Genomic DNA, 17,222 nt, shown 5'->3' with positions numbered 1-17,222 from the left:
GAGAAACAACCACATTCTCTTTTTTTTTAATGTTTATTTATTTATTTTTTTGAGAGAGAGAGAGCACAAGAGAGAGCAAGCTGGGGAGGGGCAGAGAGAGAGGGAAAGAGAAATCCCAAGCAGGCTCTGTGCTGTCAGCATAGTCTGAAGTGGGACTCGAACTCAAGACCTGAGCCCCAGAAACCAAGAGTCAGACGCTTAACCAACTAAGGCACCCAGGCACCTGATAAGCCACCACATTCTCTAGCTGGAGTTGGGCAAATGAATGCTCAGTTTGAGTCATAGTGGATCCAAGGCAATAAGGCAAGAGGGCTTCCTGCTTCCACTAAAAGCACTCATCACCGTTTCATAGAGACTCTTCATAAGCTTTTGTTTGAAGAAATGATTCCACTGCTTAGAAATAGGTTTAGGGGAGGGTGGTAGAAAACATTTGCATTGTATATTATATTTATTTTTCCCTTTCAAAGTCAATGATCTCTAACTGCTATTAATGTTTTTCTAGTATAATAACAAAACTATTGCTGTCTCAATTTGAAAGCAATTATTTTTTATTTATTTATTTATTTTAGAATTTTAGGGAAAAACCAAACACCAAGGTTTCTAGAATCAGAAAATCTTTGCCTTTTAGCTATATAAAAATTAAAAGTTAAGCCTATACTGGACAATTTTAGAATCTTTGAATTCAAAGATTTCTCCTATCATTGTACTAATCTCATATTTGATTTCTCTTTCAACAGAGAGAACATATAAAAACATGTTTAGCATTTCCTCCCTTTCCAGGTTGCATTTTATCTTGAGTAGATTTAAAAGCAGATTAGTTGTAATAGGATTCCAGGATGTGGGCAGATGTCTACTTGTCACGGATGATCTCTCTTGCAATCAGCTCCTTCATTATTTCATTGGTACCACCATAGATTGGCTGAGCGCGGGCATCCACATAAGCTCTAAGTAAATCAGAAGATGATTGAATGAATAAATAAAAGATATTGGAAGTTATAAGTTTTGTCTCAGCAGGAAACTATTGATTCCTTTAAAGTATTCATTTAATGAAATCCAAAAAATAAAAGTTCTCTATAAATTACTTTTTTTTTCAGTATGGCATTCATCCTAGATTTGTATAATTATCAAATTCTATTAAGGTACTGATCATTTGTACAGCTTTTAGTTTGCTTGATGTTTAGATTACAATTTAGATTACAATTTCAAAATAACATTAAAAAATGTTTATTTATTTTTGAGAGAGAGGGAGCATGAGCAGGGAAGGGACAGGGAGAGAGGGAGAGAGAATCCCAAGCAGGCTCTGAGCCATCAGCACAGAGCCCGATGCAGGGCTTGAATTCACCAACCTTGAGATCATGACCTGAGAAGAAACCAAGAGTTGGTCGCTTAACTGACTGAGCCACCCAGGAACCCCAATAATAACATTTATTAGTATGTTTCATTTGATTTAATTTTGTAAACTTTAGCACATATACTAGCATTCTAAAAAAGGCTGTTTCAGATTTAGAGTGGATAGAATGTCTCAATTTCTTATTATCTTTAATGTTTCCTTAAAAATGTTGAAATCCACTGGTTTTATAGGAAACAAAAGAGAAAAGAAAGTATCTATTTTCTAACATCCCTTAGATTTCACCACCACTGCTGCCATCAGGAGTATAAATCGATGCTTTAGAAAATATTACTTCCCACAAAGTTAACAAGTAACTTATTTTTTAAAAATGGTTAATAGTCATTCCAGTAATGTATGACATTAAAATACTGAGTAGCTGAGTTTACTCACACACACACACACACACACACACACACACACACGTTACCAGGAATTCACTTTCGGTAGCAAAGATAGCAACCGTGATACTGTATAGTTGTTTTTACCTTTTCTCATTTCATTTTATCCTCTCAACTCCAGCATCAGGAAGGATAAATATTATTATTGTTTTGTAGGTAAGGGAACTGAGATGCAGCGTAGTTAATACACATATTAATTAATGGTTGTTATTTAGTGATCACATAACAGATAATTGGCAGGCTGGATTGAGAAGGTAGGTATCCTGCCACTTTGGCAAGTATCTTTTTTATTATATCATAGTATTTTCATTGGCCCAAGCATGTAGGATTAGTTATTGAGCTTTGGACTCAAATTCAAAGGCATTTTTTTTTTCAAGCATAGAATCTATTTTTGGTTTTTGCTTTTTATTTTTTAATGTTTTTTTAATTTAACATCTGAGACAAATTAAATATGCTGGCTCTCTAGGAACATGACCAATACTGGACTCTTCATATTCTTCATGGTACCTTATAAAAAGTAAGCATTCAGTAAATATTTACTGACTTAGTGTATTACCAAGGAATTTTAGAGTCTCAATACCTACTTTTTGTTGAAACTTGGAATCTAAAGACATTTGTATTTTCAAGTATATATATTTTTTCTTTTGAACAGATTTCATTGTTGCTCACAAAATCCAGCACTTGCAGATGGAGAATCTACGTGGCACTTTGGCCTACTTCAGCAATCTCAACGCTTTCAGACATTTTTGGATTGGATTGGGCTTTTTTTTTTTCTTTTTTTCACATTAAAGAAATTCCAATGGAGTAGGTAATGAAAGAGATCAGTAGACCTTTTATAGGTTACTAATTAAATTCAGTCATCAACTAAAATTAACAGAGAAAGGCAGCAGAAGGAATGTTTAACCACACAGTGATGGAGCTCTGTATCTCAGGCTATTCTTCCTAGCATGGCAGAGAGGTCTTGAAACGGCAATGCTTAAACCTCACCTCTTACAGGCCCCAAGCCTAATGAGTAAGAGTGAAATAAGTTCACTAGCTTAAGACCAGTTATTTAAAAAAAAACAACAAAATGAAACAAAGCAAAAAAGCAAAAAAAAAAAAAAAAAAAAAAAAAAGCACCTGTTTTATCTGCAAAATCAAGACTCAGCAACACACACACATAAATACACAAATAAAATAGCTTAATCTGAGGATATAAGAAACACCATTAGAGTGATTTTTTTTCCTATCAAATCAAAATCTGTGCACTGCAACCACATAACCCCTAATGTGTCTAATCAGCCTTTGATATTATCTACTACTCTATCTCTTGTCAACTTATGAAAAGTTCTTTCCTTGTATCTCTGGGGTGAGAAATAGCAGTCTAGTTTAAAAGTTCATACAATCTTTGAACTAACAAACCGGCCAAGAAGGGGATTATTATTCTTGAAAGGAAATATAAGTCTCTCAGATTGAAACCAGGGATTTCAAATAAGCCATCAAGCTACAATTTTTGCTTGCTACTGACCTGAAGGAATCGCCTCTAAGAAAACACAGAGCAAGACTTACTCTGCGCTCTAATCTTAAGTCATGTGGATGGGTGACCCCTCACCTCATGTATCTTCCTTAGAACCCGAACTAGACTAGACAAACTAATCCACTACATGTTTACATTTCCAGCAGCGGTTGGAACAACACATTTAAGTATAAAAATAGAGACATTCATTATGATTTGACTTTCTTAGCATTGTGAATATTGTGAATAAGATGGATTAATACTATGAATAAAACATGAAAATGCACAGAAAAAAATTCCAGTGATGATTTAATTTGTGCTAGCATAACTCAGTGTTTACTTCTGATTTCATGACTACACAAAGATAAAAAAAAAAATCTGCTTTTGATTAAGGCTCGTTTGAAGTAGTTCTGAAAGGATATACCAAAATCCAAGTCCAAGGATTGCCAAAAAAAGAAATATATAAATAAAATCATTTAGTTACTTCACGTCTACATTCCCAAAGAAAGGAAAAGCCCTAGTTGTTGCTGAGTTTTTATAAAGGTTATAAATTATACACACCCTGTGATTAAAGCTTTCTGAACTAATTTTACAGAAAATTAGCAGATTATATCTATGCTGCAGCTTCTGTTCTTAATTTAACTTAACTAAAATGTTTATTTTCCTCATTAAAGACCATAAATGTATCAAATGTTTCCAATTATGTTTGCCAAAATGATAAATGTCAAAGTCAGTTTGAATACTAATTTGATAAATTTCCCTTTAGATAGTATGTATTTACATTAAAATTAGAATAGAAAAAGTTTTTTTTAAGTTTATTTATTTTTGCAAGGAAGAGAGAGTGTGTGTGCACAGGGAAGCAGCAGAGAGAGAGGGAGAGAGAGACAGAGACAGAGACAGAGAGAGAGAGAGAGAGAGAGAATCCTAAGCAGGCTCTGCACCATCAGCACAGAGCCCAATGCAGAGCTTGATGTGGGGCTTGATGTGGGGCTTGAACTCACCAACCATGAGATCATGACCTGAGTCAAAGTTAGACACTTAACCAACAGAGCCACTAAGAAAAAAAAAAAACAAATCAAACCAAAACAAAACAAAAAACAAAAAAACCTAGAAAAAACTAAAAAAACTGAAAACAAAAAGAAAAAAATCTAAAAACTAGAAAAAGTTTTTAGAAGCCCATAGCATCCATATTCTCAGATTCAGAACTAAACCAGACCTGTCTCCATATAGTAAAACTTCTTTAAGTAAGTTTTATAAACTGAAAATATTGTTAAATTAGAGGAAAGGTTTATTTTCTAGAGCGATGATGAGAAATGTCAAGGGGAAGAGGGAAAGAAGAGATTATGGAAGTGAAGAAAGAAATATAGAAGAGGATGCTGCCTACTGACAAACCAGTACTGCTCCAAACTAATAAGAATATTCATGTGTAAGAGAGTAAAAAAGGGTGCATTTAATTTCTTTGGAAGGAAATAAAAATTATATCTGGAAAAAATTATTACTTTTAACTTGTTTTTTAGAGAAAATAATCAAATGCTTAAGATATGACAACTTAGATCTTTTTCATGTGCAAGTTTTTTCCTAAAGTGCCTTTTTTTTTACTTTTAAAAAGTGATATTTTTAAAAGAAGACATATAAATGACCAATGGTATATGAATAAATGCTCACTGTCACCAGTCATCAGGCAAATACAAATCAAAACCACAAGGAGATACCACCTCACACCTGTGAGGATGGCTATTAACAAAAAACAAAGGCCAACAAGTGTTGGTGAGAATGTCGAGAAATTGGAACCCCTGCACACTGTTGGAGGGAATACAAAACAGGGCGGCTGTGATGGAAAATAGTATGGAGGTTCCTCAAGAAATTAAACAGAACTACCACATATCCTAAAATTCCACTTCTAGGCATTTATTGCAAAGAATTGAAATCAGGACCTGCAAGCGATATTAGCACTCACATGTTCATTGCAGTATTATTCACAATAGCCAAGATGTGGAAACAACCTAAGCGTCCACGGACAGACGAATGTATACGGAAAATGGAATGGAATACTAGTCAACCTTCAAACAGAAGGAAATTCTGCAATGTGTGACAACTTGGATGGACTTGAACATTCTGCTACGTGAAATAAGCCAGTCACTGAAAGACAAATACTACATGATTCCTACCTATAATGAAGTATCTAAAATAGCCGAATTCACAGAATCTAAGAGGTATGATGGTTGTCAGGAACAAAGGAAGGGGATAATGGGGAATTATTAATCAATGGGCATAGGGTTTCAGTTAAGCAAGATGAATAGGCCTTAGAGATCTGCAGCACAACGTTGTACCTACACTTAACAGTACAGCATGGCGGGGCGCCTGGGTGGCTCAGTTGGTTAAGCATCTGACTCTTGATTTCGGCTCAGGTCATGATCTCACAGTTCTTGGGTTCAAGCCCTGCATCAGGCTCTGTGCTGATAGTGCAGAGCCAGCTTGGGATTCTCTCCCTCCTCTCTCTCTGACCCTCCCCTGCTGACATGCACGTGTACTTTCTCTCTCTCTCTTTCAAAATAAATAAACATTTAAAAAAATACAGTATGCGACACATAAAAATTTATGAAGAGGGTAGATCTCATGTTAAATGTTCTTGCCAGAGTAAAATAAAATAAAATAAAATAAGATAAAATAACTAATAGCCAATGCAAATTAAAGGAAGAATAATAACCTATTTTCTATGCATTATGTTAGCACAAAGTTTAAAAAGCAAGAACATTCATAGTTTAGGAGGATAAGTTATCCTCAGACTTTTTTCATTTGAGTAAGAGTTGCTACTAACTGGAGAAAATGATTGGGCAATGTATTAAAATTTAAAATGTGCATATTTTTGAAATAGCAATACTACTTTTGGAACTCTGTCCCATTGTAATCGAAAACACATGTATCTAAGACAAACGCATAAAGGTGTTCTGTCGCAGCATTCATTGCTTGTCATAGCAAAAAAGTAGAAATAACCGGATTATGGTTAACCAATAAAATACAATATTCAACTATAACAAAAGTGATATTAGTCCTGTAAAACGATTCAAATAAAGCCAAGTTTTATTATATACTGATCTCTTCCCTTTCTTTAAAAGCGATAAAATCCTTTCTTTAAAAGGTTATCAGGTGGGCTGATAACCTGAAGCTGTTTCATCTGGTTGAACACACTCTGTAGTCAGCTGACAAATGCAAAGATTTTGCATCTCTTTTCCCTCTACACTCAATGCACAAAGTACAGTAAAGAAATTTTCCTTTTTCTTCACATCATCCAGAAGTGCGTACCACAACAGCCATACTCACTTTGTAATCGGGTACTCCCACATGTATCCCCAGGCTCCATGGAGCTGGACACAGTCATAAGCTACAGTGTTTTGTAACTCACTTGCCCTGGATGACCAAAATAAAAAGCAAAAAAGGAACATTTGAAATGGGTTTTCGCGAGGTGCTTCACAATCAGGAAACAAATAATTTATGACTGTTTAAATACATACATTTATCAAACAATTACAATTAGACATATTAGCCAACAAGAGAAGACTGATATAAATTACATATGCAATAAACTTCTGGAAAATTTTCATGTAATGAATACTTTCTGCATCAGTTGGTTCTGGCTGGGTTTTTGTTAAAGCTAGAAATAAAAAATGGAAAGCATAGTCTATTAGGTTTTGGGCTACTTTAGGGTTGAGAAGGACATAATAAAAACTTGAATTTTGTCTAATTTATTTAAATTCTCCATATAATCTCAGTTAAATGTACAGTTATACAGCCATCTATTTTCTTTTGCCTTGTGATATGTCTTTTTCTCCAAAGATGCCACTTCTACCCGAAAATTGCAATTCTGAATTTCAGTAACTGTGAAAAAAATTTTTTAGAGTTTTTCAGAAATAAACTGAAAGTAAAAGTAAAAACCTAAAAAGTACTATTAAAGTACATACCATCATATAGGAAACTTTTAAAAGATTACTTGGGTATTATTATTCCCAAAGTATATGTATATTAATATGAAACACTTGAGAAATATTCTTGTTTGGTCTCATCACAGTAATTTTAACTACCATTAAAATTCATAAGATAACTGGTAGGGATTTTATTCATCTCAACATAAAAATATAAGTTCAAAATTCTTTTCACCCCATTTTTCTTTTTTTTCTTTTTTAATTAGAGATTCCTTTTCATGTTTATTTAGTTTTGAGAGAGAGAGAGAGAGCAAGCAGAAAAGGGGCAGAGAAAGAGGGAGACACAGAATCTGAAGCAGGCTCCACGCTGTCAGCACAAAGCCCGACATGGGGCTCAAACCCACGAACTGTGAGATCATGACCTGGGCCAAAATCGGACACTCAACCAAATGAGCCACCCAGGCATCTCATTTTTCCCTTAAAAAAAATTTTTTTTTATGTTTATTTATTTATTTTTGAGAGACAGACATAGTGTGAGTTGGGGAGGGGCAGAGAGAGAGGGAGACACAGAATCCAAAGCAGGCTCCAGGCTCTGAGCTGTCAGCACAGAGCCAAATGTGGGGCTTGAGCCCACAAATCGTGACATCATGACCTGAGCTGAAGTCTGGCACTTAACCGACTGAGCCACCCAGGTGCCCCTCCTTTTTCTTTTTTTTTTTTTTTAACCTCTGCCCACAACATGGGACTTGAGCTCATGACCCTAAGATCAGGAGTTGCATGCTCTACTGACTGAGCCAGCCAGGCTCCCCTAAAAGTATTTTTCAATAATGGGAAACCTAAAGCAAAAGTAAGCATAGACACATTTGCCTATTTTAAATAATTTTTAACTCTCAGCAATAGCCAAACCATGGAAAGAGCCAAGTGTCCATTGATTGATGAATGATAAAGATGTAGTATATTTATATAATGGACTATTACTCAGCCATTAAAAATAATGAAATCTTGCCATTTGCAACAACGTGGATGGAGCTAGAGAGTATTATGCTAAGCGAAATAAGTCAGTCAGAGAAAGACAAACACCATATGATTTCACTCTTATGTGGAATTTAGATACATGTGGGAAACAGATATACATATGGGAAGGGGGGAAAAAAGAGAGAGAGAGAGGGAAGCGAACCATAAGAGACTCTTCATGATAGAGAACAAACTCAGGGATCGATGGAGGGTGGTGGGTAGGGGATGGGTTAAATGGCTGATAGGTATTAAGGAGGGCATTTGTTATCATGAACACTGGGTGTTACATGTACGTGATAAATCACTAAATTATACTCCTGCAATCAACATTATACTATATGTTAACTAATTAGAATTTAAATAAAAATTTGGGAAAAAAATAAAATAACTTTTAACTCAAGCCATAAGACAGGTGAGGATGTTTCTAAAAAGTACAGCAACAATATAATGATTAACAGGTAAGACTCAGGAGGCAACAATATTTGGAATTCTATAAATTTTTGTATTTTGCAAGTATTTTAGTGAAATATTCACTGGGTATAACTAGCTGCTTCCTCTCCTTCAATGTGAAGTAACAGTATGTCTATAAACTTGGTGTTTTTAAGAACAATGAGGTTAATAGCTATCTGAATATTTTTTTCTAAAAATACCTTACCTAAAAAATTTTTACACTTTTCTAACTAGTCACAGGATTTGCTATAAATGTACATGTAAAATATCTCCCCCTAAAAGAAGTTCCCAGTAATTCCACATCAGTTCCAACCTGGCAGTTTTATTATTTTGGAATCATTTCATAAAGAACTATTCTGCATACTTCTCCACTCTAGTTCTGACTGAACTGAACACAGGTTAATGAATAATGACAGGAATTTTCTTCTAAGTTATTTTTGGGCTAATGAGATATGAGAATGTTTGTTTTTAAAACAGAGGAAACCAAACCCATTTTCAGTATCTGATTTAAACTATGTTCTTGAGAGGTTCCGGAAGATGGCGGCGTAGGAGGACGCGGGGCTCACAACGCGTCCTGCCGATCACTTAGATTCCACCTACACCTGCCTAAAGAACCCAGAAAACCGCCAGAGGATTAGCAGAAGGGAGTCTCCGGAGTCAAGCGCAGACGAGAGGCCCACGGAAGAGGGTAGGAAGGGCGGCGAGGCGGGGCGCGCTCCACGGACTGGCGGGAGGGAGCCGGGGCGGAGGGGCGGCTCGCCGGCCAAGCGGAGCCACCGAGTCTGTCTGGCAAAAGCGGAGGGGCCGGGCGGACTGTGTTCCGACAGCAAGCGCGACTTAGCGTCTGGGAGGTCATAAGTTAACAGCTCCGCTCGGAAAGCGGGAAGGCTGGAGGACAAAGGGAGGGAGAGCTGCTGAGCCCCCGGACGGCAGAGCTCAGCTTGGCGGGGAACAAAGGCGCCAGCGCCATCTCCCCCGCCCCTCCCCCAGCCAAAATCCCAAAGGGAACCAGTTCCTGCCAGGGAACTTGCTCGCTCCGCGCAAACACCCAACTCTGTGCTTCTGCGGAGCCAAACCTCCGGCAACGGATCTGACTCCCTCCCGCTGCCACAGGGCTCCTCCTGGAGTGGATCACCTAAGGAGAAGCGAGCTAAGCCTGCCCCTCCACCCCCCGTGCACCTTGCCTACCCACCCCAGCTAATACGCCAGATCCCCAGCAACACAAGCCTGGCAGTGTGCAAGTAGCCCAGACAGGACACGCCACCCCACAGTGAATCCCGCCCCTAGGAGAGGGGAAGAGAAGGCACACACCAGTCTGACTGTGGCCCCAGCAGTGGGCTGGGGGCAGACATCGGGTCGGACTGCGGCCCCGCCCACTAACTCCAGTTATACACCACAGCACAGGGGAAGTGCACTGCAGGTCCTCACCACGCAAGGGACTCTCCAAAATGACCAAACGGAAGAATTCCCCTCAGAAGAATCTCCAGGAAATAACAACAGCTAATGAACTGATCAAAAAGGATTTAAATAATATAACAGAAAGTGAATTTAGAATAATAGTCATAAAATTAATCGCTGGGCTTGAAAACAGTATACAGGACAGCAGAGAATCTCTTGCCACAAAGATCGAGGGACTAAGGAACAGTCACGAGGAGTTGAAAAACGCTTTAAACGAAATGCAAAACAAAATGGAATCCACGATGGCTCGGCTTGAAGAGGCAGAGGAGAGAATAGGTGAACTAGAAGATAAAGTTATGGAGAAAGAGGAAGCTGAAAGAAAGAGAGATAAAAAAATCCAGGAGTATGAGGGGAAAATTAGAGAACTAAGTGATACACTAAAAAAAAAATAATATACGCATAATTGGTATCCCAGAGGAGGAAGAGAGAGGGAAAGGTGCTGAAGGGGTACTTGAACAAATTATAGCTGAGAACTTCCCTGAACTGGGGAAGGAAAAAGGCATTGAAATCCAAGAGGCACAGAGAACTCCCTTCAGACGTAACTTGAATCGATCTTCTGCACGACATATCATAGTGAAACTGGCAAAATACAAGGATAAAGAGAAAATTCTGAAAGCAGCAAGGGATAAACGTGCCCTCACTTATAACGGGAGACCTATAAGACTCGTGACTGATCTTTCCTTTGAAACTTGGCAGGCCAGAAAGGCTTGGCACGATATCTACAGTGTGCTAAACAGAAAAAATATGCAGCCGAGAATCCTTTATCCAGCAAGTCTGTCATTTAGAATAGAAGGAGAGATAAAGGTCTTCCCAAACAAACAAAAACTGAAGGAATTTGTCACCACGAAACCAGCCCTACAAGAGATCCTAAGGGGGATCCTGTGAGACAAAGTACCAGAGACATCACTACAAGCATAAAACATACAGACATCACAATGACTCTAAACCCATATCTTTCTATAATAACACTGAATGTAAATGGATTAAATGCGCCAACTAAAAGACATAGGGTATCAGAATGGACAAAAAAACAAGACCCATCTATTTGCTGTCTACAAGAGACTCATTTTAGATCTGAGGACACCTTTAGATTGAGAGTGAGGGGATGGAGAACTATTTATCATGCTCCTGGAAGCCAAAAGAAAGCTGGAGTAGCCATACTTATATCAGACAAACTAGACTTTAAATTAAAGGCTGTAACAAGAGATGAAGAAGGGCATTATATAATAATCACAGGGTCTATCCACCAGGAAGAGCTAACTATTATAAATGTCTATGCGCCAAATACCCAAGCCCCCAGATATATAAAACAATTACTCATAAACATAAGCAACCTTATTGATAAGAATGTGGTCATTGCAGGGGACTTTAACACCCCACTTACAGAAATGGATAGATCATCTAGACACACAGTCAATAAAGAAACAAGGGCCCTGAATGATACATTGGATCAGATGGACTTGACAGATGTATTTAGAACTCTGCATCCCAAAGCAACAGAATATACTTTCTTCTCGAGTGCACATGGAACATTCTCCAAGATAGATCATATACTGGGTCACAAAACAGCCCTTCATAAGTTTACAAGAATTGAAATTATACCATGCATACTTTCAGACCACAATGCTATGAAGCTTGAAATCAACCACAGGAAAAAGTCTGGAAAACCTCCAAAAGCATGGAGGTTAAAGAACACCCTACTAACGAATGAGTGGGTCAACCAGGCAATTAGAGAAGAAATTAAAATATACATGGAAACAAACGAAAATGAAAATACAACAATCCAAACGCTTTGGGATGCAGCGAAGGCAGTCCTGAGAGGAAAATACATTGCAATCCAGGCCTATCTCAAGAAACAAGAAAAATCCCAAATACAAAATCTAACAGCACACCTAAAGGAAATAGAAGCAGAACAGCAAAGGCAGCCTAAACCCAGCAGAAGAAGAGAAATAATAAAGATCAGAGCAGAAATAAACCATATAGAATCTAAAAAAACTGTAGAGCAGATCAACGAAACCAAGAGTTGGTTTTTTGAAAAAATAAACAAAATTGACAAACCTCTAGCCAGGCTTCTCAAAAAGAAAAGGGAGATGACCCAAATAGATAAAATCATGAATGAAAATGGAATGATTACAACCAATCCCTCAGAGATACAAACAATTATCAGGGAATACTATGAAAAATTATATGCCAGCAAATTGGACAACCTGGAAGAAATGGACAAATTTCTAAACACCCACACTCTTCCAAAACTCAATCAGGAGGAAATAGAAAGCTTGAACAGACCCATCACCAGCGAAGAAATTGAATCGGTTATCAAAAATCTCCCAACAAATAAGAGTCCAGGACCAGATGGCTTCCCAGGGGAGTTCTACCAGACATTTAAAGCAGAGATAATACCTATCCTTCTCAAGCTATTCCAAGAAATAGAAAGGGAAGGAAAACTTCCAGACTCATTCTATGAAGCCAGTATTACTTTGATTCCTAAACCAGACAGAGACCCAGTAAAAAAAGAGAACTACAGGCCAATATCCCTGATGAATATGGATGCAAAAATTCTTAATAAGATACTAGCAAATCGAATTCAACAGCATATAAAAAGAATTATTCACCATGATCAAGTGGGATTCATTCCTGGGATGCAGGGCTGGTTCAACATTCGCAAATCGATCAATGTGATACATCACATTAACAAAAAAAAAAGAGAAGAACCATATGATCCTGTCAATCGATGCAGAAAAGGCCTTTGACAAAATCCAGCACCCTTTCTTAATAAAAACCCTTGAGAAAGTCGGGATAGAAGGAACATACTTAAAGATCATAAAGGCCATTTATGAAAAGCCCACAGCTAACATCATCCTCAACGGGGAAAAACTGAGAGCTTTTTCCCTGAGATCAGGAAAACGACAGGGATGCCCACTGTCACCGCTGTTGTTCAATATAGTGCTGGAAGTTCTAGCATCAGCAATCAGACAACAAAGGGAAATCAAAGGCATCAAAATTGGCAAAGACGAAGTCAAGCTTTCGCTTTTTGCAGATGACATGATATTATACATGGAAAATCCGATAGACTCCACCAAAAGTCTGCTAGAACTGATACATGAATTCAGCAAAGTTGCAGATACAAAATCAATGTGCAGAAATCAGTTGCATTCTTATACACTAACAATGAAGCAACAGAAAGACAAATGAAGAAACTGATCCCATTCACAATTGCACCAAGAAGCATAAAATACCTAGGAATAAATCTAACCAAAGATGTAAAAGATCTGTATGCTGAAAACTATAGAAAGCTTATGCAGGTAATTGAAGAAGATATAAAGAAATGGAAAGACATTCCCTGCTCATGGATTGGAAGAATAAACATTGTCAAAATGTCAATACTACCCAAAGCTATCTACACATTCAATGCAATCCCAATCAAAATTGCACCAGCATTCTTCTCGAAACTAGAACAAGCAATCCTAAAATTCATATGGAACCACAAAAGGCCCCGAATAGCCAAAGTAATTTTGAAGAAGAAGACCAAAGCAGGAGGCATCACAATCCCAGACTTTAGCCTCTACTACAAAGCTGTCATCATCAAGTCAGCATGGTATTGGCATAAAAACAGACACATAGACCAATGGAATAGAATAGAAACCCCAGAACTAGACCCACAAACGTATGGCCAACTCATCTTTGACAAAGCAGGAAAGAACATCCAATGGAAAAAAGACAGTCTCTTTAACAAATGGTGCTGGGAGAACTGGACAGCAACATGCAGAAGGTTGAAACTAGACCACTTTCTCACACCATTCACAAAAATAAACTCAAAATGGATAAAGGACCTGAATGTGAGACAGGAAACCATCAAAACCTTAGAGGAGAAAGCAGGAAAAGACCTCTCTGACCTCAGCCGTAGCAATCTCTTACTCAGCACATCCCCAAAGGCAAGGGAATTAAGAGCAAAAGTGAATTACTGGGACCTTATGAAGATAAAAAGCTTCTGCACAGCAAAGGAAACAACCAACAAAACTAAAAGGCAACCAACGGAATGGGAAAAGATATTTGCAAATGACACATCGGACAAAGGGCTAGTATCCAAAATCTATAAAGAGCTCATCAAACCCCACACCCGAAAAACAAATAACCCAGTGAAGAAATGGGCAGAAAACATGAATAGACACTTCTCTAAAGAAGACATCCGGATGGCCAACAGGCACATGAAAAGATGTTCAACGTCGCTCCTTATCAGGGAAATACAAATCAAAACCACACTCAGATATCACCTCACACCAGTCAGAGTGGCCAAAATGAAGAAATCAGGAGACTATAGATGCTGGAGAGGATGTGGAGAAACAGGAACCCTCTTGCACTGTTGGTGGGAATGCAAATTGGTGCAGCCGCTCTGGAAAGCAGTGTGGAGGTTCCTCAGAAAATTAAAAATAGACCTACCCTATGACCCAGCAATAGCACTGCTAGGAATTTATCCAAGGGATACAGGAGTACTGATGCATAGGGGCACCTGTACCCCAATGTTTATAGCGGCACTCTCAACAATAGCCAAATTATGGAAAGAGCCTAAATGTCCATCAACTGATGAATGGATAAAGAAATTGTGGTTTATATACACAATGGAATACTATGTGGCAATGAGAAAAAATGAAATATGGCCTTTTGTAGCAACGTGGATGGAACTGGAGAGTGTGATGCTGAGTGAAATAAGCCATACAGAGAAAGACAGATACCATATGGTTTCACTCTTATGTGGATCCTGAGAAACATAACAGAAACCCATGGGGGAGGGGAAGGAAAAAAAAAAAAAAAAAAAGAGGTTAGAGGGGGAGAGAGCCAAAGCATAAGAGACTGTTAAAAACTGAGAACAAATTGAGGGTTGATGGGGGGTGGGAGGGAGGGCAGGGTGGGTGATGGGTATTGAGGAGGGCACCTTTTGGGATGAGCACTGGGTGTTGTATGGAAACCAATTTGACAGTAAATTTCATATATTAAAAAATAAAAAATTAAAAAAAAAAAAAAACTATGTTCTTGCATCTTAAAATACACAAAGGCCTTATAGGAGTCTCTTTTCAATTAACTCATCTTTAATACAATTGCTAGTCATCTTTAATACAAATGAAAGTTCTTTCCAAATTTAATAGGACACTTTCCCTTTCACTTAATAGAGCATGTGCAACTTCTGATTGGATAATCAATTTTTCAGAAATTTTTCTTAGATCTGGACACATTTTAAAATAAAAAATGGAGTCTAATCTACTCATTTCAGAGATATCAAAATGTTGGTCCAGAGAGAATTGTTAATATTTTTAAGTGCATTTATTTATTTTGAGAGAGAGAGAGAGAGAGCGCACAAGAAGAGGAGGGGCAGAGAGAGAGGGAGAGTGAGGATTCCAAGCAGGCTCCAAACTGTCAGCACAGAGCCCAACTCGGGGCTCAAACTCATGAACCGTAAGATCATGACCTGAGCCAGAATTAAAAGTTGGACACTTAACCGAATGGTCAGCCAGATGCCCCAACCCAGGGAGAATTAAATTTAATTATAGTTATTTAATGAAAGAATTGGGATTCAATCTCAGGACTCTAAGTGGTGCTGTTCTTTTGTGGTCTCACTATACTGCCACTCATCAGATAATTTGAAATTAAACTACTACTTGAATGAGTTAATCAGTCATCCTACTTCAATACCTTAATATCTTACTCTCTTTTTTAAATGTTTATTTATTTTAATGTTTATTTATATTTGAGAGAGAAAAAGAGAGAGAGCATGCACGCATTAGTGGGGGAGGGGCAGAGAGAGAGGGAGACACAGAATCTGAAGCAGGCTCCAGGCTCTGAGCTGTCAGCACAGGGCCTGATGTGGGGCTCAAACTCACGAACTATGAGATCATGACCTGAGCCATTAACTGCCTGAGCCACCTAGAGGCCCCAAATGTTTATCTATTTCTGAGAGAGAGAGAGAGAGAAAGAGAGAGACAGAGAGACAAAGTTCAGAAAGCGTGTGTGGAGTTGGGGAGAGGCAGAGAGAGAAGGGAACAGAGGATCCAAAGGTACCTCTGTGGTGACAGCAGAGAGCCCAATGCAGGGCTCGAACTCTCAAACCTTGAGATCATGACCTGAGCCGAAGTCAGACTCTTAACTGACTGAGCCACCCAGGCGCCGCAATATCTTATTCTCAATTGCAAGCTAAAAGTTAAATCAACTTGAGTAATTTTTAGCATACTATAAATAGGCTTAATGGGGCCTTTCAGCGTTTTTTAAAAAGTTGGTTCCTACTGTTAGTTTTCATTTTCACAGCCTTCTTCTTTTAAGACCCTCAAGATTGAGTTTAAAGTTGGAAGAATTCCATAACAGTCTATGCAAACACCACATTTTAATTACTGAGGCACGCATACCAATATTTCGCCATGGCAGCAGTGGCAGAGTCCAGACGTTTCTTTTCATGCAGCTGGAGACAGTTGTCCACAAAAGCTCTGGTTACACAAATGTGTGTTTTTAATTCTGCCAGCTTATGCTGCACTGTCTTGAGTTTAAAAGAAATGAAAGGGGGAAAAAAAGTGAGCATACTAAAAGAGCACATTTTTAGTCACCTAGCATATCTAAAATTATATAATAAAAGACCTTTAGAGCAAAACAAAAGTGGAATTACTGTTTGTTTGTTTGTTTGTTTGTTTTTTTACTCTCCAAAAGAGGCAAATATTAACTAAATGGCTTAAATTTAAAACCCACAATACTCATCACCACTAAGGAAAGTTGTACTAGAAGATGGAAAAAAAAAAAAAAAAAGATAAATGATAAATAACATCTCATGTTTTAGATTAAAAAGTTTAGACCATTTAGGGAAACTGCCTGAAAACCAGCATGACTTTAATAGGTGAGCACCATCTTGTGGTATAGTCCTTTAAGTACAGCTGTTAAAAACACATTTTCCTCTGGAATCTAAAACCATGAAGAATTTCTCTCTCTCTCTCTCTCTCTCTCTCTCTCTCTGTCTCTCTCTCTGTCTCTCTTCTATTTTAGAGAGTGAGAGAGAACTGAGGAGAGGGGCAGAGAAAGAGACAGAGGGAGAGAGAGAGAGAATCTTAAGCAAGTTCCATGCT

General features: G+C 38.0%; 1 protein-coding gene across 2 annotated transcripts in view; it reads right to left on the bottom strand.

Moving 5' to 3' along the window:
- The window catches only part of ACADL (acyl-CoA dehydrogenase long chain), a 57,547-nt gene continuing 40,325 nt past the window's right edge, over nucleotides 1–17,222 (bottom strand). The window contains exons 9-11 of one of the 2 annotated variants that reach the window (XM_049614989.1): nucleotides 16,518–16,645; nucleotides 6,605–6,691; nucleotides 1–944 (exon numbers count right to left, since the gene is read on the bottom strand). In XM_049614989.1, coding sequence (XP_049470946.1) covers nucleotides 851–944; nucleotides 6,605–6,691; nucleotides 16,518–16,645 — 309 coding nt within the window. In that variant the 3' untranslated portion in view covers nucleotides 1–850. The remainder of the gene's footprint in view (nucleotides 945–6,604; nucleotides 6,692–16,517; nucleotides 16,646–17,222) is intronic. The other variant, XM_049614990.1, reaches the window with a different exon arrangement.

This window comes from Panthera uncia (genome assembly GCF_023721935.1).
Source record: "Panthera uncia isolate 11264 chromosome C1 unlocalized genomic scaffold, Puncia_PCG_1.0 HiC_scaffold_3, whole genome shotgun sequence".
Lineage (NCBI taxonomy): Eukaryota > Metazoa > Chordata > Mammalia > Carnivora > Felidae > Panthera > Panthera uncia.
The sequence above is the reverse complement of the archived record's forward strand: the minus strand, read 5'-3'. Positions and strand labels throughout refer to the sequence as shown.